The sequence below is a fragment of the Pezoporus occidentalis genome, unplaced genomic scaffold (genome assembly GCF_034315485.1).
Source record: "Pezoporus occidentalis ecotype Australia unplaced genomic scaffold, CSIRO_AGI_Poc_V1 ctg18, whole genome shotgun sequence".
NCBI lineage: Eukaryota > Metazoa > Chordata > Aves > Psittaciformes > Psittacidae > Pezoporus > Pezoporus occidentalis.
The window spans coordinates 7072124-7095122 of record NW_026913640.1 but is presented as its reverse complement, the minus strand read 5'-3'; the positions used below and the strand labels follow the sequence as shown (position 1 = coordinate 7095122).

Below are 22999 nucleotides of genomic sequence, written 5' to 3'. Positions count from 1 at the left end.
GTCAGCGCTGGTGGCTTTGCTGGGTATGTGGCAGTTCTCATGGGGTACACACAGTGTAAAGTAAGGCACATTGGGGACAGCCACTGCTGGAGATGGAAGACAGTATCATTAATTTCATCCTCCAGAGAAAATGCAGCCCATCGCTGATTGACGCCACAGTTGATGGGGGCTACAGGCAGACGTGGGGCAGCAGAATGGGCAGTAGAATGGGCAGCAGAACAAGCTGCTTTCTGCTGTCACGAAACTGACCCCCTTTTCCCCAGACAGCTCCATGGCATTTGCCCACAGGCTGGATTTGCCCACTGGGAGTTTACCACGGCTCAGCCTGGCAGCTTCAGGCACCAGAGGCAGCTTGTGGCAGGAGATACTGCTCCTCACTGGGGAGGCTGATTAGCACAGACCCACCAAGGGCCATAGTGGTGCAGAAAAGCAGGTACTGGGGAAGGCGCTTGGTCCCTTGACACCAGCGTGTTCCACTACTCTTCCATTTTAATTAAGCAAAAGCAAATCAGAATGACGGGAGGGTATTCCCAGCAGAGCAGGAGAAGCTCGGACAGTCCGGCCTGGGAGCTCACAGCCAACTCGACACAGCACTGAGGAGGGGAAGCCATGAGAAGGTGAAACAGATGTGTCAGCAAGGCCAAAGGGGAAGAGAGGACAAGACACAATGCAGAACATACAAAACTGCCCAAAGATCAGCTAAAGAAAGTAAAGAGACCCTAGAATTGAGTAGAATGTGTATCGTGCCAGCTAGGAATGCATGGGGACAGTAACAGAGGGCTCTTTCTGTAAAAAACACTTCTGAAAGCAGTTTTTAAGTAACTCTGACTCAGGTATGCAGGTGATGCCCATTTCCAGTCAGAATAAAAGATCTCTATATTTTCTTGGCCAGCCTCAGCAAGGTTTAATTCTCTCCTTTTAGCTTAAGACACTTGACTTTTGAATCAACACAGCTGTGCCATACACACGTCAGTTCAAACTGACTTGTAAGGACGCACTTCACAGTCCCTGAATTTGGAAAGGCAGAGGACCAGTTTGCTATAATGGACCTTTAGTTACCTACTCCTTTGCTGGCTGATCCTACTGCAACAGTCGGTAGGGAACAGTTCAGACCTGTAAGTACAATTCAGATACTGTAAACTTCCAGGTGAGCGAGTCAACAACATTTCTCATTTGACATGTTGTAGTTAGTGTGAGAATGATTCTTACTTCAGAAACTTGCACCATTTTCACTAAGCTTTTTTGCACTGAGCAGATACATTTTTTTACATTATAATAAATTTATAAATCAATTTTATTCGTTATCTCTCCTACTAGAAACATTTAGATGCATTCCCTACACCTTTGACCAGCTCGAGAGCATATACAGAGAGTAGGAAACCCTCCCAAAGATACACTCATCTTGGTGAATTAGCCCAGGTTTCCAACAGCGAGCCATGGCCATATCAATGAAAGATACACATGGACTTTGCATGGGGCTTCACAGACGCATTTTGCAGATTTACCTTGAAGATAGCGAAGCTGTGATGTGGCACATTCATAGAAAACGCTGGCATGGAGGGTTTCCTAGGTGGACCTTACCTTGGACAGTTGTTCTTCGGCCCTTGAGCAAACTAAACTGTGTTTTCTCCAGAAGAAAAGAAGCTATATTTAAATATGTACACCATGTTGGATACTGTCATGCACAGATTTCACATGCAACATTAAAATGTAAAAAGATGGAGAGTTGCCAGCAATGGGAAGCAGTGGCACTGGGCTGTGACCGATTTCCTTATGCAAGGGCACTTCTTGAAAGTCCTTACTAATCCTGGGAACTCCTGCAGATCTCCTGCCCTCATTCCTTAATTTTGTTTCCAGAACTCACCCCAGTATTCCAGCTCTCATTTCAAGGTCATAGCATGACACAAGCATTTCGTGCACCCTTCTCCTTTTTCTGTCCTTACTCCAACCCACAGCCTCCATCCCTGACACACCGGTTGAAACCTTTTGAACCCGGCATCTGCAAAGCCAACCCCTCACCCTGATTTAGCCCATTTTATCCTAAAACATTCCTGTGTTTTAATTCTCCTCTTCCCTCACCCTGCCACGCCCAGGGCTTTCGGCACAGCACTATTCCAGCTGCTCCCCCTCCACACCCCCCCAGAGGCTGGCTTTCCAAACCTGACTTTCACCATTTCTTCCCCTGGGTTTCTGTGGGAAGTCTTATGCTGGATTGACAAGCAATCAATCCTATGTTGGATCGACAAGCAACACAACCACCAAAAGCATCTGCGCAGACCCCAAGATGGGATCATGGAAGAGCTGATTTGAAGGACCACCTGATGCTCCAGCTCAGGACACAGAAGGTCAGGGGGCCCCACACTGGACATCCCTCCCTTGGAACTTGTGTGTGGGTTTTGGGAGACAGTGAAGCGGCAGACCAGACTCAGGCCAACAGGAAAAGCCATGGAAGATGTACTTTGGGCATTAACGCTATGGCTGTGGCTAAGCAGTATGAGCAGGTCCAGCCCTGTCTGTGCAGGAGCCAAACCAACCCCACCAGGTAGAGCCCTCTCCTAGAAAAACCACCGATTACTGATGGTTTTGACCCCTCCATGTTGCCAATGCCCAGCTTCTTATGAACACCTTCCCTGCAGGAGGGATGGCATTTCAGCCACCCCACTGTCTATGACCCTGAAAAGGGAGCAAGATGTAGAGTCCACAGCTGCTGCCAAACACCCCAGTGCTCCTCAACAGTAAGAAAATACCAGTTTGGCTGCCTTGTGGGCTGCCGAGGGATGTAGGGATGTTATGGGAGTACTAATTGCCCCAGATGACCTCAGGGCATTTTAACACCTACTCTTTTCCAAACAGTGGTCACTGCTGGATCCAGTACCTCTTTCCACTGCAAGCTGGTTTATTCACATTTCATTTGCTTAGAGATTCATCTATGGACAGCAATTTGTTGGCTGCCCCCGCAGCTGAAACCATATCTCCTCAATCCCACGGGCAGGTGCCAGCAGCCTGCTGGCAGCGTGCAGGCAGCCAGCCCTTGGGGAAGCAAGGTAGGTCTGCAGCAAAATGCTACCTTCCTGGGGACTCAGGAAGGAGAAACTTGAATCAGTCACCTCATTTCATTGCCTGAGTTTGCTGCCACTGTAGAAATACTACACCTAGACACATTCGTGCTCATCTGCTGCGTGCATTGTCTAATAGATAGGACATGTCCTACTCCCACCCAGTCTGGAATGGTCTGATATCAACCACAGCATGCTTGCAGAGTACTGCAGCCAGCTGAGCTGCTCACCCAGGGTGCCTCCGCAAAGTGTGTCTGCAACTCCTTATCCTTTGCGTTCTCTTCTATATTTAGGAGATTCACATGCACACAACAGTCAGAGCAAGCAAACATCAAGACGAGTTTTGAGTTCACAAATCTCTTGGGACTGTCAACAAGTCACAGGGAGGTGGTACAAGAGCAGCTAAAATAATGAGGGTGTGTTGGCAGCTGTATCTACAATGGTTCTGTCCCAAGGAGCAAATGGTTATATACCTGATTTCTGAAGACATACTCGAGCTCATTGCCTTGCATAGTACTTTAAAATCCCAACCCCAGAAATGACTTGGACATTACCAGCTCTTCAGGCTCCCAGTATCAGGTTGCCCAGAACTGCATCCAGTCTGGCCTTGAATGTCTTCAGGGGTGGCGCATCCACCACCTCTCTGGGCAATGCAGTCTTACAGCCACTGAAGTGAAATTTTAATGCACATGAGCACACTTTGAGAAGACTAAAACAGGAAAAGGAGAAGAGGAGAGGCAAGAGAGGAAACATGAAGCAAGCCAAGGTGAGGCAAGACTGCAAAGCGAAAAGCACAGTCTGACTCCATCAAGTACGAACCTCAGTACAAATCAAAGGATTGTCATGTAATAGCATCCACAATATCCTTACAATCAAACATCAATACTATATCCTCACCATTAGATCCAAACATTTTCAAGTGGAAAAGTAGGGCTCTCTGAATTCCCATTACAACACTTAGGACACCAGTCTCCTGGTTTTCTGCGCTCCTGAACTTAATGGTCCCAGCATTTCTGGAAATCAGGTTAGCAGTTAAAATGTTTTCGATATTCCTTGCATTGTTTGGTTATTTTTTTACCAGAATTTACAATATTAGAGCAGTACTATTGAAGACAGAGGTTACAGACAGATGCACATTGGCCCTGCCAGAGGCTTGCTAACCTTTCCGTTAGTATTTGTACAAACAGCAACTCACAGGAGGATGCCGTATTAGTGGTACAGGTAGAAAAAAGCAAGTAAGAAGCAGAAGAATGAGTTGCCCGCAGGGACAGGGTTTGTCTCTCCCAGTGTTAGCCTCACCAACAGGTTGGCAAGGTTGGAGAGCAGCAGCACCATGAACCCAGATGGGATTCCTCTGCAGGGTAAGTCGGTATAAATGGGGTTAATTTATCAGGGGGATTTCCTACAACTAGGGTATGCCTTTTCTGAATGGGTTCTGAAAGAAAATGCATTCAAATTAACCCAGAAGATTAATACAATGCAGGTTTCAGGTCAGTGAAGGGTGATGAGGAGCAGCAGCAGCAGCATAAAAGGGAGGGCCCAAAGCTGGCTCAGATTGTTTAGCACAATGAGGGCTTTTCTCTGGTATGCAGAAAACCAAAACTTTTCACCTACCCCATCATTTGCCCCAACATTTAGAGGGAGACGAAATTCTAGGACATCAGCCAAAGCAAGACCTCCAATTTCATACATCTCTTCTTCCATGTATATACTGCAACTGTTGTTTCAGGTCTTGATAAATAAGCTATCCAGGGAGCTCTCACTTTTAAAAGTGAGAGCCTCTCAAATCACAGAAGCCCCACACCAGCCTTGGCCCTTACACACATTTTCAGAGGACCAGAGCTAAAAAAGCATACATGTTTGTGTGCCTTGGTTGACTGAGAGCACTGATGGATTTTCTGCCCACAGCTGGAACACCAAAGAGGGGTCTGGTCAAGGATAATGTGCGCTCAGACTTTCACATTCCCTGGTCCCTGCATCAATACAAGGCATGCAGTCTCACTTCTCCAGCCTAAAAACCAAGGTGAAGAGTGGAATAATGAAAAAGTAAGAGAAAAAAGGTCACAGGTCTGGTTTATCTGAAGATGTCCTGCATTTCTGACCAGGTTACGTCTCTTGCCTAGGGTGCGGTGACTGGGTTCTGAAGTGTCTCCAGTTGGCACAAAGGGTCCCAACACACAGAAAACAAGTTATAAAGAGAGTTTAGCTCTTACTGACAATTTTAGTTTGTGAAATATCTTTTTGGCCAAATGAAAGAGATAAAGCTGGAGATGGGGTGAGAAACATGAAGCAGGGAAGATGAAAAAAAATCTGCCCAAAGCCAGCAAGACACAGGCTTCAGACCAGCTAAACAGACACTTCTGACAGGCCTAGGGAGAGGCATGGAAAACGGAACAGCTCACAGAATAGAAACTGAATGTTGAATGAGCTATTTCCCTGCACTCAGCCAGCCTACATCAGTTTTTCACACACAATTGAGACTGTCAGAAACCAAAGGAAAAAAAAAAACAGGTTTTCTTTTCAGAGATTACAAACTGAACAAACTACTAAACCACCTTGTCTTGGGAATTTGGCTTAGACACCAGATTGAATCGAAGATAACTAATTTGATTAAGTAGAACAAGTTATCTAAATCCCCATGGAAAACACCGCCAGCAACTCAGCACTGTTTTGCAAAAGGCCCTCAGTGTTAAATAGTTTCAGCAAGAGCAATACCTACAGACACACAGCAGTTCCAATGCATGAAGGGCGCATTTGTTGGACAGGCTCAGCACACAGCAACAAATTAAACTTACAGGGAAATAAAAAGAGAATTTGCCAGGATGGTGAAGAATCAGGTTTGGTCAGAACTTACCTGGTCTCCGACAGCTGCGTTGGGTTACAGATCCCAATGGCACTCTCTCTCGAAGCATGCAGTTACATATCCAGCTCTTAGGGAAGTCCTCATCATGACAATGTGTGTTATTTGTGCAAATGTTAAGAGACAATGAACTGCAATTTCAGGTCTCACTTGTAATGATTGGGTTTACTATGGCTAGCATGAATCATTTTGATAACACATATAACTAGTTTTATAGGCTTTTTAGGATGTTATAAAAGTTGTTATATCACTTGTATTCCCTCAGGGCTCTCTTATAAAATTATTTGGTTACAACTGTATTCTTCTTGGAACTGAAGTGTAGACAACTGAGCACATCAAGAGAAGCATTGTAAGCCAAGACATTCAAGACAATTTTGCTGCCCTTTTTCGTTTCTAAAAAACCTTGTGTAGAAATGCTGTCACTCCTGAACTCCAGCACTATCAGCTGTTCAAAGCTGGAGATACTCATTTCTTCCAATCAACAAATTGCCTTCATACAGCTCACGGCTGCCCAGAGCAGATGCTGGTGCTCAGCAACTGGGAGCTGGGATTCCTGTCATATGACCCTGGGGGAAAATGCTCAACTTGTACAAATAAATTAGGTCTTTAATAACTTCATTTGAGATATGGAAGTTTACCCTGGATGAGGATTTGGCTCTGTAAATATGGCTGCAAAGCAAGTTAAGAAAATTCTACCTTCATGATGAAGAAACGTGGGATTGGTAGGAGTGTGCACTATGTGACTCCAGCAACTTCTGACTTCATAAACGTTTTTTCTTTCATATATATTAATAAACAGATTTATTTTTAGCAACTGCCCTGCTAACCTGTTGGGAATCTGCTAGAGGTGCTCCATGAGCTTGCCCAACCCTTACATTAAGGGCTGCTGTAAATATCAGCCAAACACAGGCTTCTGAGCCTGTTTCATGGACAAGTCAGTATGGAAACACCTATTTGATAAATTACTATTACTCATGAAGTGCAGTTGCCTGTAGTGTATTGAGAGCTACTGTCCCATACCATGCAACTTAAGGGGGCTTGTCCATCCCAACTTGCCCTGGCTTGGCAATGTGTCACCTTCTCAGCGGGTCACATTTGGGACATTTCCCCAAGGCTCAGCTTTTCCAACACCCACCTCTCGCTGCGCGGGGAAGGGCGGTGAGAAATGCTGTTCAAGCATGAGGTACCCTTCAGGCTATAAGGGCACATGCCAGTAGCAGCCTTGGGCTGCTGATATAGGGTGGGCAGAACCTACCATGCTGTCATTTTGCTTTTCCTCTGACATGATCACAACCACCAGGTCACAGCCACAGCCCAAACCTCCCCTTGCCTTCTCCTACCCACTTGGGCCATGCCCTACTGCAGCTGAAAGAGCAGAGGGAAAAGGGAGACTTTTGGAGGTGTCTAAGGAGTAAAGTGAGGGGGATGTAAGGAGTTGGAGGTCAGCTGCCTAAAGCACTTCATAAACCCCAAGATGTCCTGAATATAAAAGCATCTTCTGCAATTATTTTAATATTGCACTACATGATACTGTCCTTAATGTATAAACTCAGTCACTATATTGGTTTTGAACAACCTGGTCTAGCGCAAGGGTTCCCTGCCCATGGTAGCAGGGTTAGAACTGGATGAGCTTTAAGGTCCCTTTCAACCCAAGTCATTTGGTGATTCTATAATGTAGACAGTAAAAGCAAGCAACAGTTGCATTTGATGATTGAAAAAAGGTGATGTCAAAAAAGAGGGTAAATTTGGTACTTTGTGGTTTTCCAAATTTAAACAGGATTCCCCTACTTCCATCTCAGCCATCCATGCTCTCTCACCAGTTAGTGGAGCAATGAAAGGCATGTGCAAGAGCTGGTTCATCCCATCCTAAAAGAGGTAGGATATATCCCATTTAAAAGGTACTTGTTTCTTCTCCTCAAGCACAAAGGTAGTTGTAACAGCAAGCTTTAGCCATCTACAAGTTGCCCTAGAGGCTACAGGCTCACAGGCAACTGCTTGGCAAGAGGCATCCCACTGCCTTCCCTTTGTGTTTTTAAAACCATACACCAGTAGAGCACAGACAGTCATCCTGTCAGATCTTTATCGGCACTTTGCTTCTGGTTTAAGTACCTTGTCTTCAACAGATTTCTGGGACACTTCCTCTGAACAAGCAGCCACACTGTTTTCCTACAACTGCGTGGCTCCGGCGTGCCGTGGTGCTCCGTTTAAAGAGCCATTTGTTGAAGAGCAGCCACAGAGGACTTAAAAGGTAAACAAATCTCAGCCTGGGGAAGATCAGAAGGGCCGACAGACAGTCCCACTGGTGCTGATTTATACTTCCTTATCTTCTATCTCCTTTCCTCTCTACCCCAAACACACTAGCTGTTCTCCCACAGTCCGCCTCCCAGGGAAATCCGTGTGCTTGTTTTCTGCAATCACACGTTTCCAATTCTCAAGTTCTTTAGGTCTTCAAACCTTAATGTAGTGCTCCCCTTTTAGTATACTGCAAACCTGCCAGGGTAAAGCACTCACCTGAGCTCATTCCCAACAGCAAGTAAATCTGGCTCTGGGAACAGCAAATCTCCAATACTTTGCCCAGAAGGAATCTGAGATTGCAGATGCACAGTCCCTCCCACTAAACAACAAGCAGAGGAAGCTCTTTGGCTCGCTTTGCTTCTTCAGCTCTCCACTCATCATGAAGCCATCGGCAGAACAGTTACCCAGTGAGCATAGACTTGCTACCCACATGGCAAAATCTCCTTCCAAAGACACTCCATTCATATCACAGCTCACAAGACGGCTGTCCCCTAGTGCAACTGAGGCTACAGGGCTTCTCTGAATTAATCTGAACTAATGTGGCACGGTTTTGGGAAAATAGTTCAGTTTTAATACACATTTCTCATGCTGATTAGTCAATCCCAGCACCATCCTTCACCCATGTTCCAGTGCTCAGCTGTCCCTGCTGTCATAAAAACTAGAGGCAGATTGGTTTCATTTCAACTTTCAGCTACCAGCTCTTGCTGAACACTTGTTTTCAGACCAGCGATTAACCTTTCAAATTTCTGCTTCTGTATTACAATTAAGATATCTTAATTTTCTGATAAACTGAAATGCATATTTTGAACCATCAACATTGCTGTGTTATCTCTGTAACTCCATCTTAGTGTTAACTATGAAACTAAGCTCCATTACTGTGATATATATTCAACTGTTGCACAACAATCTGAAGTGTGACCCACTGCTATTTAACATCTGTAGAAAGGAAAGTATTTTATCAACACATGATATGAATTCTTCCATCTGGTTTTCCACAGAAGACAAAGCAGAAATCTTCCTGAACACCTCTGCCTTTTCCGTTACTGAGAGGGCTGCAATTTCCATTTTAAACTTATGGCTTTGGAAAGAAAACTTTTTTACTCCCCACTAGTTTTCAACTCAGAGGTCATTTTGATTCGGTATCAACCCTTTCTCATGCCTGGTTTCTAATCTATATTCAATTCTTCCTTGCCCCACCTCCCTTCTGCACTAAACTACTGCCCTCTACTCCTATTCTCTTTGTTGGTAAGGAGTTTAGAGAACTCCATCAGCATCAGCTGCATTTAGGTCACCAGAAAGCAGTTACTAAGCAGTATTTCAGTCTGCCTTAAGTGAATCAGAAAAATAATCACATCAAACATGAAAAAAAAAGCAGAACTGACACCTCAGACTATCAAACGTAATCCATGTGTGTTTCTCTGATGTGTCGTAATTATGTGTTATTATTTCAGGATTGCATAAGGGTGTAATTTCTTCTGAAGATGTTCACTACTTATTTTCTGTAGCAGCTAAAATTCAAATCATAGTACAACTTCAGATTAAAAGCATGATGCTGAGTTAGAGTGTTATAAAACCAACTTCTTGCTAGTTGGTTCAGCAGCCCCAGTGGGAGAATACGGAATGCTGGAAAGGGATTACAGTGGTTTTTACATTTATGAAGAGTTACACTGCTGGTCACAAGGGAGATCTCACATTACTGAAAGAACACATATTTGCTGGAAAATAAAAGTCTCTCAAAAAGAAGAAAAGAAAGGAAAAAGCATCAGACATTTGAACAGCTGGAAGCATTTTTAGAAACTACCAAAAAAGAAGAGAAAAAAATTTAGAATAATATTTCCCTTTCTGTAGTAATCATCATAGTGGTGATATAATGTGTTCTCAAGAGGCTTAATCATGTCTACTGTTCAGCCCTCAAAAGTGATTTCATAAAACAAAAATTACTGGAGTCAACAGAGATTCTTCAGAAAGAAACTGAAGCTGTCACTCTGAGTTGTATTTACTTTTCTACCAGCTCCCTCCCACCTTTGTCCAATGTCCCAGGACCTACAAATCTGCAACAATAGCTACAGTCCACTGCGCTTTAGCAAAATACAAGATTTTCTTCCTTTCTTTGTCTGTACCTGATCTCAGTATTAGAAAGATGTTGTTTAATGCTACTCTGATAAAAACCTTTAAAAGGCTATTGTTTACAGAAAGATCAAATGAGACAGTGAAATAAAAAGCAATAGCAGCCATGGGCATAAACCAGCGTGACTATTACATATATTTTGATACAGTATCTACCCTCTAAAACATCATCACTTGAATTTCTTTCAAATTAAAATCATGGGGCAATCTCTTAATCTGAACTGCTCTTATTCCGCCAATCATGATGCTTTATTTTCTTTACCAAAGTGCTCCCAGGGCCGTGTCAGCACTAGGATTTCCTTTTGTTATGTTATTTTTTGTCACAGTGGATCTTTCAACATGTGCCAACTCCAGATGAAGTTTATTGGTATTTTGCTCCAGTACAAAAACCAAGGCAACAAGCAACACAAGGCTCCCTTAGCAACACCCCTAAATTCCCTTTATAACATACTTCCATTTAATACTCTACAAGGGGTTGTTAAATTTACATTCATGAGCTATTGCATCCTTTTGAGAACTTCCCATCTTCACAGTGTGCTTTTACTCACACCTAAATTTACATCTGTTTAGTTTTTGTGGGTTTTTTTAATCACTTAACTTACAGCAAAATACCCACCCAGTTTGTTAAGCAAAACCATTTATCTTTCCTGGTAGTAGGCAGCAACCAATTCTGTATCTGTATATACAGAATGCAGCCACTCAGATGTGCAACACAGAAGCCTTGCGCTGGTACACGTCTAAAAATATGCCTGCTATTGTTTAACCAAAACATTTCATATCTAAAAGTGTCTAAACCCAGCTCTATGGGTAATAGCGGTGCTATTCATACAAGACAAATTTCCACCTGGCAAAACCAGACAAAAAATAGGGTAAAATTTCAAATGATAACCAACAGCACAAAGCCTGCTAAAAACCAGAGGCAAACGATCCAAATCAGCTGTCACTCTAATTCACCCCTTCCCAAACATCTACTTTTTCTGGCTGATCTTTATTCTTCACTTGCTTCTCTCCCAACTATTTTCTCATCTCTCAGCCTCAGTTCTCTTCCTCTCTTGCTTCTTTCACTGTTTCTGCTGAGAAGGACACTTTTGTATAATTTTGATACCTTTTGTAACAACCCGCAAAGGACTTCTCAAAGACAAGGCCATTTCTAGAGAAAAATTCACCTTTTTTTTTTTTTACTAGGCACTCAAATACCATTTCACAATTTATTTCAAGAGAAGAAACCCCACTGATAATATTCCTTTGTTCATTACCCACTGTAGAATGTGTAACTGCTCCAGCCTATCTTGAAAAAAGTCTTTGACTCATCTTGTCCCCCAGAAAACCTGCCCTCTTGTATGTTAAGCAGTTCCCCAACACTCATCCACTCATCATCATTAAAAGGAAACTCCATATGAAAAAAATATGCAGAGACCAGATTCAGGCTGCTCCTACACAGTAACTTTGCCAACATATTTCAAGAGTAACTGCCCTCTGCAATGGAATCGTTAAAATGCCTACAAATCCATATTCACCAAAACATGATAGACTTCAAACAGTAAAGCCCTTAAAGTATTGTGACCAAAACTAAACCACCACTATACCAGAAAACAAGCACACCCAGGTAACAGATAAAGGACTACAGGACCCAGTTAAATAAGAAAATGCTCCCCAGAAAACAACTGCTGACCCCTGAACACTGAAACATGCTAACAGTTCTGGGCCCTGACACTCAACAGGTAGGTTCTAATACTGAATGCAATGTGTGTACCAAAAGACCATTCATACCACTCAACTCGCGCTGAGGATAAGCTAAATTTGTATTTAAACACCTGTTCCAACAAGATCAAATTTTCTAACAGTACATGCTAGAGGATTTGTTCTCTCATATTCCATGCTTGAGCTCCTATGCAACAGAAAGACACCACCTTTATAAATGAAACCAGGTGATCCAATGAAATTATTTATTAATGTTCCACCAACATGAATATTCAAACTTTTACAAGTGTTCACCATGAAGCAAACCCAGTCACAACAATATTTTCCCCACAATTATGAAGACATATGCAATCTTCCATAAAGTAATTCAGTTCTGTTGAATATTTTTATGAGTCCATGATAAATGTTTCAAAGTCCTGGTCAAGGTCTGAAACAAGGGCATCCACCAAGTCTTCAACTGAAGGTGATTTCTGAAGCATACCTACAAAATGAAGACAACAGACTCTTAGCAAGAATATTATGGCCTTGAAAGCTTTGTCAATAATAATACTTACTGCTATCTAACTTCTAATGTCACAATACGACAGAAACAGCAATCACATTTCTTTGTCAAGAAATAACTGCAATTATAGTGTATGAAGATTATTTCTTTTATTCAAGCTACCTATTACGTTATCACAGAATTGACAGGTTACAAGACTGTTAACTGATTTTTGTCATTACAGTCTTACTTAAGCAGGGAATTATTTCCATTTTAAAGCAATGTAGCCATAGATTCAGTCATTTCCAAGTGACTGGAATAAATCAGTGATTGAGTGGATATCTAAATACTTATCTGCTAAGCCTCAGGTCTGACAGGGCCAGAAAAAACAACATATTTTCTCAAAGTGTTACACACTTCAATAGCATTTAATTTAGTATTTAAAGTACAAAATCTCTGATTTTTTCACAAGGTATGAAACAGACAAAAGCATTTTCAGTGCATGCGCATTTAATTTTGCCTTTTTTTTTTTTTTTTTACAGTATCAGGACTTCTATTAAGGATTATTAATTAGTGCAGCTGTAGCTCTAGCATAGCTACACAGTAAGAGACAGGGAAATTAGCGGAATGAAGAATCGTGCTCAAGTACTTTGTCTGGTAATTCTGTAACAAACAGAGCAGGTAAAAATCTCACACCATCCTCCAGAAAGCCAGTTTTTAGAAAGCATGAGACTGTACCCTGTAAATTGACAGAACAAGGGGTAATGGCTTTAAACTAAAGGATGATAGGTTTAGATTACATATAAGGAAGAAATTCTTCACTGTGAGGGGGTGAGACACTGGCACAGGTTGCCCAGAGAAGCTATGGCTGCCCCATGCCTGGCAGTGTTCAAGGCCAGGCTGGATGGGGCTTGGAGCAACCTGGTCTAGTGGAAGGTGCCCCTGCACATGGTAGGGGGTTGGAACTAGGTGAGCTTTAAGGTCCCTTCCAACCCAAATCAGCCTATGGTCCTATGATTTAATTGTTTTCAGATGTTCCTTTGTACTTAACATTAATGTAATGGTCTTTTCAGTGTTATGAACATTTTCTATATTATATATGGAAATCTACTGCATTACTTGGACCTGAAAAAAAAAATAAATCCAAACAGTAGAGCTGCCAAATAATGTAAAATTTAATCTTCATACTTCTTTGAAGTGATCTGTTCTTTCTGACAAATGCCAATGTAAATATAACCTCCTTCTGCCCTTTCTGATCAGTGCATCTACTGAACATAATTTTATACTCTTTCACATCCTCCACAATATTTGCTTTTAGTCAAAATTATAATTGCATGCTGCTAAAAGCCAGAATCTTTCACTAGAACACAATGATTCAAAACCCACCAGGAAACAGAACACCTCAAGGTAATTTTGTGTGAGTAACCAAAAATAATGTTCTTGCTGAGACTTCACAGAATCCCATTTCAATCTGATTTAAACACATGTTGCAGATGTCAATACACAAATACTGAACACTAAAAGTAGAACAAATCTTGTACTTATATACAGGTTAACTTGATGTTAAGTTTGCATCACACTATTTTTAAAATGAAAGAACAGAATTAATATTTCCAAATACTTGGTAAACTTGTCATCATCACAGTAAAACTGCTGTGGAACTACTTCTAGTCCATAATGAAAAATGCCTTGCTATAGGCTGGGCTGAGAAACAGATGTGTCCAGATACCAGCTATTAATATAACCCCCTCAGAGAGCCATGGCCTCTTGCAGGCTCCTTTTCTCAGGTTCCTGAGTGGGCTGGCTAGGTGACATGTGTATTTGCTTCCTAACAGCCTTGGAAAAATTCTAGTTTAAATTTGTACTATTTTCCTGCATGTTTGCCCTGAACTTTAGAGAATGCCTTAAGAAGGTGACACAGATGGCAGCCCACCAGACCACGCACTGTCATGCATGACTTCTGGAGCTTCATCTTAAGCTTAGTCAAAGCAGTCCAGTCCCAACACTGCAATTAGTTCTGCTTTTTTTTTTTTTTTTTTGTTTCATTTCATCTCAGACATTTACATCTGAACTAACTGGCTCTGTTTCTAGGGACTGATAGGAAAAGCTTCATGGGTGCCACTCATCTGACCTTTTTCAGAGGTCTACTTTATGATGAGTTGTGCCTATGAAGAACCTACTTTTCCCTTTATCCCAGAAAAGAAACCTGGATGAATAGCTCAGGTGTAAAAATTTCAAGGCTCCAATTTTTAAGGTGTAGCTCTATAAAAGAACTATTTCTCTCTATCCAATGTGCCTATTTCTATCAGACATCAATATAGAGGGAAGACTTTAATGCTGCATAGACGGTATATAAAGATAGGCCATAACAGACATAACCACCACTGCCCAAGCCCCAAAATATAAATAAAAAAAAAAATAAAAAAATCCCCTTCCAAATCTGATGCTATAGGAAGCAGCCACCCTGGATGATGTCTAGCCAATTCTTATGACACACTAAAATTTATTCCGCTGCTGACAATTCTTAAAACTACGTTTATTAATACATTGCAAAAGAAGAAAAGCTAACAATACAATGATTAGGGGAAAGAACAGAGACTGATGATGGGATTACCTTCAAGTAGATTTAATTTCTCTCTTACATAAAAATGGCAAAGCATAACAAAAACATTCCAACCCTGGATATTACAAAATGAATGAAAGAGCCATAATTAACTACAGTACACTTGGATTTGTTTTAGTGCAGCTGAATACAGTCTTACCAAATCTCACTCAAAGCTTGTTACAAATTGCATTCATTTGGACTCCACATGGTTTGAATATGTAGAAAAATTCAAAATTGTTCTGGCAATAGTGATGTCAAATGACCTCCTACCCAGTAGTTCCAACTTTTGATAGTACAAACAGATTTCAGATTTCTTGCATTAGTGGTCTACTGCATCGCTGTTTTCCCACCACTGACATCAAAAGCAGACATTAACACAATTTGCTTTTGCAAGGGAAGGATGAACAGTAACTGAGGTCATTGCTGAACTCCTACTGCAGTAAAATGATCATGCCCTTATGAAATAACTAACTACAGATTTTAGAGTAGACAACTCCAAAAGAAACAGACACTGATGGTATTTGTGTTTTAACCTCTTACTCTACACATATGTGTTAAGAATAGTCATGTCCCCCTTTAAACTCCATTAAACTATATCAAAGCAACATCAGCTTTGATATATTGTTAAGTACTCAGCACTTCAGTTTAAATAATTTAGTACGATGTCCACAAGGTCTGATGGCTGCAGTTTCAAAATCTATGACTGTGTTTCATATGTTCAGCCCAACTCCTATTTCAGCTCAGTCTCTCCCAAGCCTAAGGCAACTGCATAGCTTATCTTCTCTGCTTTGAAGTTTTCTTTCACATTACAGCACTGTGGTTAACCACACCCTTTGGAAAGATGGTTAGCTATAACCTACAATCACTGAAAATTGGGAAAAGAATAAAGCCTGTGGCAAAATTTGGCCTCTACTCCTTTGGAACACTAATTATTTTGGGTCCATGCAGTTTGAGTTAACGTATGTTGCCAGTCACATCACCTTTTAAGATTTATGCATATTTCTTATACTTTCAAAGAGACCTGAAAGATTTTTACAGCCTCTTCAAATCCCAATTATTCCACAAAGTACAATCTGAGGCATTGAAAAACAAAGTTTAAAACTGCATTGGAGCAAATGTGTTTTTATTTACACATTGATTACCACATATGCACACAGCTGAGTACATCCGTAGTATGACAGTGTTAACAAGTCAAGAACATGACTTCACTTGTATTTTGCACAGGGACTTCTTCAGACAACCAAAGGGCAATGTGACTGCATCAAGACTGCAAGAGAAGCGCACTCCAGGATAAGTTCCCACATCATCCAACCCAGTACTTTTCACACTGCAATACATTTTTCTACCTATGCACCTGGGTTTCTTTCCAGTTTGGGAGTGCCAAGGGAGACAGGGAGCGATGGTGCACACCTGAATCTTGTTCAGACCTGCAACCAGTACACAACCGGACCTGGAAGGGACACCTGGGTTACGTATCTTCACAGGAATTTGAAATCCCTAATGCCATATAGTCCTGAGAAGCAGAGGGTCCACAAGAGCCATGTGGCCAACCCAAAATGACAGAAGAACCAAGTTCTTCTCAAACTGTGTTTCTCCTCTAAGAAAATAAATAAATAAATGCCTCTTGGACAGAGCATTGTTCACTCATGATCTAATTGCTCCTGCTATCTATATTTGTGACTCTTTCTCTATTTTGCAGATTACCAAAGGATTAAGATAAAAGTGGTCACTTCAGAAAATGTAAAAAAAGGTTTCATAAAGCCTCTGTGTTGTTGTTCTGGTTCTTTTTAAGTGGAAACAAATGCCAAGAGAATCAAATCCAAACCCCAAAAAGTATATTGTGCTTCTGAATTAAAGACTAGTCCAAACAGGAATCTTGTCAGTAACTCCACTGGATGGCAGGTCAGATCCTTTATCTTCCCTAATCAGTGCATCTATGGAATCATGTGGGAGAACGATGAAAAGCCAGGGTCATATCCAAACACAAAAGACAACAGAAAGCTTCTGAGGAAAAAATCATAACAAAGAAACTGTATAAATAAAATTCAATTGTGAAATTATCTATTATCAAACAGTCAATGATTATTGCTAACTTCACAATGAGATAGGGAAGCACTTCAAGGGTGAGGCTACATATGTGCATCCAAAAATCAGACTTGTACAAGCACATTTCTTTATATTAAAAGATAAATAAATAAAATGCCTGAAGTTCCAGCCTAGGGAACTTACGGCTTTTGAAACATGGAACTAATGAGCACAGAATCTGGACTGTCTCTCTGAAGAAGAGTAAAAATCAACAAGCTTTTAAGTCTGGTGGAATCTGTCTTTAATCAGGAATCAGTCTGGTCATCTGCTATGGGACTGCAGTTTTGCAACTGATGAAAACCAACAAAAGATGGAAATCAAGTATTCTGGAACATCCATAATGAAAAGGAAAACAAACAGTAAAGAGAGTCAGAAGCTGACTGAACCTAAACAAATTAAAGAACAAGTAACTGTTCTTACTTTTTTCCTTTAATTCTCAACTTTCATAATAAATTCAGAGCAATTAATCATAAACTTATGAGCTTTTCCCATCATGTGTGTTATATGATTTAACTTCAAATAATCCCAAGCAAGCAATCAGATTACTAATTGTCAAAATACCTGAGTCACCTCAATTTCATTTTTCAAGGAGTCATTCAACCATGCTTAAGTTTGGCACAGTCTAAAAATGAACACCACAATATGCACAGGCAAGGAACCTGCTGATGAATTCTGGTTATTTTTATTATTTTGAGTATCCTTTAAAAACTCATCTTTAAAATAATTTTAAGGAAATACAGAGTATAAAAGTAATATCCAGAATACAAAGTTGGCCATGGAGATATCCTGAAGCAAGGAAGATGTACACTTGATGGAAAATGATCAGATCATGGAATACTTAAACTGGACATACATAAACCCACAGACTCTGGTATGATGCAACCAGGAGTACTGAAGGAGCTGGCAGATGGCACTGCAAGACTACTATGCTACGATTTAATCAATCATAGCAACTGGACGAAGCGCCAAAAGACTGGGAAAAAAAGCAAATGTCACTCCTATCTTCAAGAAAAGCAAGAAGGCAAACCCAGGGAACTAGAGATTGGTCAGTCTCACCTCAATCCCAAGCAAGGTGGTAGAGCAGCAGATCCTGGAAACCATTTCCAGGCTCATGAGCAACAAAAAATAGTAATGAGGAATAGTCACCATGTATTCACCAAGGGCAGGTCATGTTCAATCAACTTGATAACCCTATTTGATGAAGCAACTGGCCTGGTACAAGTGGAGAGAGATGTAGATTATTTTCTACCTGCACTTCAGTAAGGTCTTTGACACTGTTTCCCGTAAGATCCTGCAAACTGATTGTACCATGTTCCACTGTGGTAAAGCCACTTGTACTTCACAGATGAATTTTGCAAACCTCATTGAAATATTTGACTCAAGGGAGCACACTGCTAGCAACTTCACCATAGCCTCTATGACATTTCAGGAAGATTCTAAGCTCAGTAAAATTAAAAATACATCCCAGAAATAGAAGAGATTATAAGCATAACCAGTATTTTAAAACATATTTTCTTTATCTCCCATACAAGTTGCAATAAAATAATTGGATGTCTTTGTAAAGATGTATGTTTACATACATTCAGAGCAGCCCTGCAGAGAAGGACTTGGGGGTGTTGGTTGATGAGAAAATGAACATGAGCCGGCTTCAGTGTGCGCTCGCAGCCCAGAAATATGCAACTGTATCCTGGGCTGCATCAAAAGGAATGTGACCAGCAGGTCGAAGGAGGTGATCCTGCCCCTCTACTCTGCTCTTGTGAGACCTCACCTGGAGTATTGTGTGCAGTTCTGGTGTCCTCCACATAAAAAGGACATGGAACTGTTGGAACAAGTCCAGAGGAGGGCCACGAGGATGATCAGGGGACTGGAGTACCTCCCATATGAAGACAGGCTGAGAAAGTTGGGGACATTCAGACTAGAGAAAGGAAGGCTGTGTGGAGACCTCATAGCAGCCTTCCAGTATCTGAAGGGGGCCTCCAGGGATGCTGGGGAGGGACTCTTCATTAGGGAGTGTAGTGATAGGACAAGGGGTTAATGAGTTAAAACTTAAGCAGGGGAAGTTTAGATTGGATATAAGGAGGAAGTTCTTTACTGTAAGGGTGGTGAGGCACCGGAATGGGCTGCCCAGGGAAGTTGTGAATGCTCCATCCCTGGCAGTGTTCAAGGCCAGGTCGGACAGAGCCTTGGGTGGCATGGTTTAGTGTGAGGTGTCCTTGCCGATGGCAGGGGGGTTGGAACTAGATGGACTTAAGGTCCTTTCCAACCCTGGCTATTCTATGATTCTACGTTCCTGTCTTGCAACTACTTAGTCCACAATTTTGGGCTACAGTTTTTTGAGGTTACAAACACAGCCTCTTCAAGAACAGTAAAGAAAGGCAAGTTTGCAAAGTCTTGCTGAAAGAAAAGCAACTCTTTAGATCAGAAATATAAATAGACTAATCTAGAAAATATATAATTGCTTAATAGATGATGAGTCTAAGGAAAGCAGAGGTTATGGCCTCAAATATAAACAGACGGGTCAAAGAACTGAAATGTTCTGGTCACGAAAACTGTGCCAATCTCATGATGAAATACAGACACACTATCACTGTCTCCCTTATCGGAATAAAAAACCTCCACAACTTCCAGTTTACCAAACTCAACAGAGGCCAACAAATTAATATTCATTCTTACTAGTAAGAATGTCAGAGTGAATTGAAAGATGCCTCTTAAGAGCATTTAGGACTTACCATGTGCTCATATCAGGAACACCGACAATAAGGCAAGTATGTTTGGTTTGAATATTGCAACATTACAAAGGAAAATCTTTATCCTGGTCTCACTGACAGAATTGAGATAAAGTCAGCAGTTTGAGAAACTTGTTTTATTCTCTTGACTTGTTTTATACCTAAAGTGCAATAATACAGGACTTTTGCTAGCACGATGAACGATTTTTGAAAGTTATCTTCCAGGTTCAAAAGGCACACATTGTATTAAGAGGAATAACAAAGTATGTTCATTATGAATTTCAGACTTCCATTTCATGATAATGTATACTCAAAGTATTGATAAAGGCAAAGCTATTTTGATAATAAAACGACATGCTCAAAGCAAGTTCAAATTCTTGCTTACAAAACAACCACATCTATTATAAATTTCATGTATGTAAAAGTTATTCAGTTTCTGTATCCAAAAAATGTCATCTATCTTTAAGTATGTGATACTCTTATTCTGAATTCTTTAGACAGTTTTATAAAACAATCCCTTCCAGTACTTCACCCCAACTATCTATGTGTGGGTTTTTCCTGTGTATCACAAGGAGTTCTACTGACCATGATACTAGTCCACTTCACTAAATAAATGAACAAGTTTTCTTTCACAAATCCAATGAAGATTATAATTAAACAAAAAGGACCAAACTGGGAAATTATTTCTTCCTTGAGCAAGGGAATGAAAGGGTGTGGGTTATTTTTGTACCTTGAACCATAAGTATGGGCTCTTTTCCACCGCCATGTGCCAGCATCTCTCTACGGTAACGCTCACCCATTGCCCTGGAGAAACACAGATGTTAGAGCCATCTGCAAACACAACCTGCTCAGCTTTCAGTCACATTTGCTTCTAGGTTCTCTACAGAACACAGAGACAGAAGTCAGATGAAATTTCCCACCCTGAAACAATGACTGCCTTGATTCCATGTTGACTCCTGAAATTCAAATTGCATGTAAAATTATGAGTAACTGAATTAGACAAATTTTATACACATGAATATGTGTTGGTGTTTATAGAAGTGAATTTGTGAACATTTCAGCCTTTATTGCTCCAAGGGGAAAAGTTGCTCTGTTATAATGCTCTCAACATTCAGCTAAGGTATAAGAGCACTCATAATTTATGATCTCAAAATTTACCTTTTAATTTCATAAAGCAGAATGAGTAGGATAGCTATACTTAGCTCTGAAATTGGTGATACAAAGCTTGTTTAATACCTGCAGTTGCTTTGATTTTAATAAAAAACTGCAAGCAAATAGGCATCTATGAAAATCAAGCTCTCTAATTACAGTAAATATGGATTTCAGTGCCTCCCAAATGGCATATTTTAAAACATTGATGCAATTTTTTTTTCACTAGTAAACATGTCCCAGAGTACACTTTATACTTGTGGTCATTTCCTGTTTTGTAATCCTCTTAAAATCAAGGCAAAAGCTAAAAATTGTCATTTTAAAAGCCCAATCAACCTATAAGGCCCCCGTTGTTTCATGCCTTCCAGAAGTAAGTAGCATAACGCTTCATTCTACTTAATAATTTCTCTATTTTTACCGATCAAATGGGTCCTGAGCAAAACACTGTTTCCACACCATGGAGGCAACAGCTCTAGACATGAGGTAGGAGTAGTATTTTGCACCATAGCCCACAAGATGACTGAATCGCAGCTGCCAGGCCTGTAAGGAGAAAACAAACACAAAACAGAATTAATCTTTAAAATCCTTTAAATTGTTCAGCATTTTCTGAAGTATGATGGAAGAGATCTATTTATGACAAACAGTTAAAAAAAGAAAAAAGAAAAAGAAAAAAAGAAAAAAAGTCAGCCACCACTATAAATCCCAGAATGAATACATCCTTTATTCTAAAGAGCACTTTTCAACCTAAATACTGTGTATCCAATATACCGATTATCACAATTGAAATTATACAGAAATAGGGTCAGAAGGAAAGAAAACCAAGAGGTAAAAAATGCATTCAAATTTGATAATAGCTTTGTTGTTCTACTAGTCTTGAGAGAAAACCACAATTACCTTATTACAAGTAACAGCACATTTTATAATTTTCCATGTGGGTAACTGAAATATCAAATTTGAAAAAAAAAAATCAATTTATAAGCTTTTGCTACAAACAAAATGACAATAGGGACTTGCATTTAATACTATAAAAAAAATACAGTTTCCCATATGCCAAAAAACCTCAGGGCAGACAAATTACATTAACATGCAATGTCATTGTTCACAGATTTGTTTGCACAGTTTTAAATGCGTATATATAGCAGGTTATCATCCATAATTACAGTTACTCATTTATGTAATGTTACTTGGCTTTATGACTCATTTCAGTGACAGTGGACTCCTTTATAAGTGCTGGTTGGTGTTGAATGTTGACTTAATATTTTCTTAGCAAAGAAAGTATCAGCCTTGCTTTCACAGAAATAAAAATACCTTCACCCCTCCCTGACTATAACAGAGTCATTTAAAATGGGAGAGATCTCCAAATCTGGTCCAACTCTTGCTCAAAAGAGAGCCTATTTTGATGAGATTTCTAAGGGCTCTGTCTCTCTGGTACAGTGCGGAAAGGCAAGCAGGTCCAAGCTTTAAAAGAACTTGTTTCCCAACAGATTTGGGCACATTTTTTTGAACTGAAGATGGATGAGTGGTTACATGAAGGAATGAGAAACTCATGTCTTTCAGCTCTGTGTGGAAACCAAAGAGGAGACAAGTCCCACCTCTTATTTGTCCTCCTATCCAAAGTAAAAGCTTCTAACATTTTTGTGATATGACTGTTGTCAAGGTTTTGTAAGCACTACAGAAAACAATTTCCAAGAGGAACTATAAGATAAACAATAAAGTACCATAACAGGTGTTTAAATTTAAATCTATGGACCGTCAAATGCTTGTTATTATCCTAAAGTCAATGGCTAAACTTCTAAGACAGCCAAATATAAAAGTGAAGGGGCATTCTTCCAGAATTATTTATCTTTGTCATTCTTTATCACACTGTAAGTAACAATCTCCTGATTTTCAACAGCTGAAATAAACTGCTTCTTA

The 22999-nt window shown here is 40.5% G+C and overlaps 1 protein-coding gene across 2 annotated transcripts in view; it reads right to left on the bottom strand.

The window, feature by feature from the left end:
- Positions 1-12270: 12270 nt before the first annotated feature.
- Positions 12271-22999, bottom strand: part of MIPEP (mitochondrial intermediate peptidase) — a 72722-nt gene continuing 61993 nt past the window's right edge. For both annotated transcript variants that reach the window (XM_062615183.1, XM_062615185.1), the window contains 3 exons: positions 21504-21625; positions 20667-20740; positions 12271-12520 (listed from right to left, as the gene is read on the bottom strand). In XM_062615183.1, coding sequence (XP_062471167.1) covers positions 12426-12520; positions 20667-20740; positions 21504-21625 — 291 coding nt within the window. In that variant the 3' untranslated portion in view covers positions 12271-12425. The remainder of the gene's footprint in view (positions 12521-20666; positions 20741-21503; positions 21626-22999) is intronic.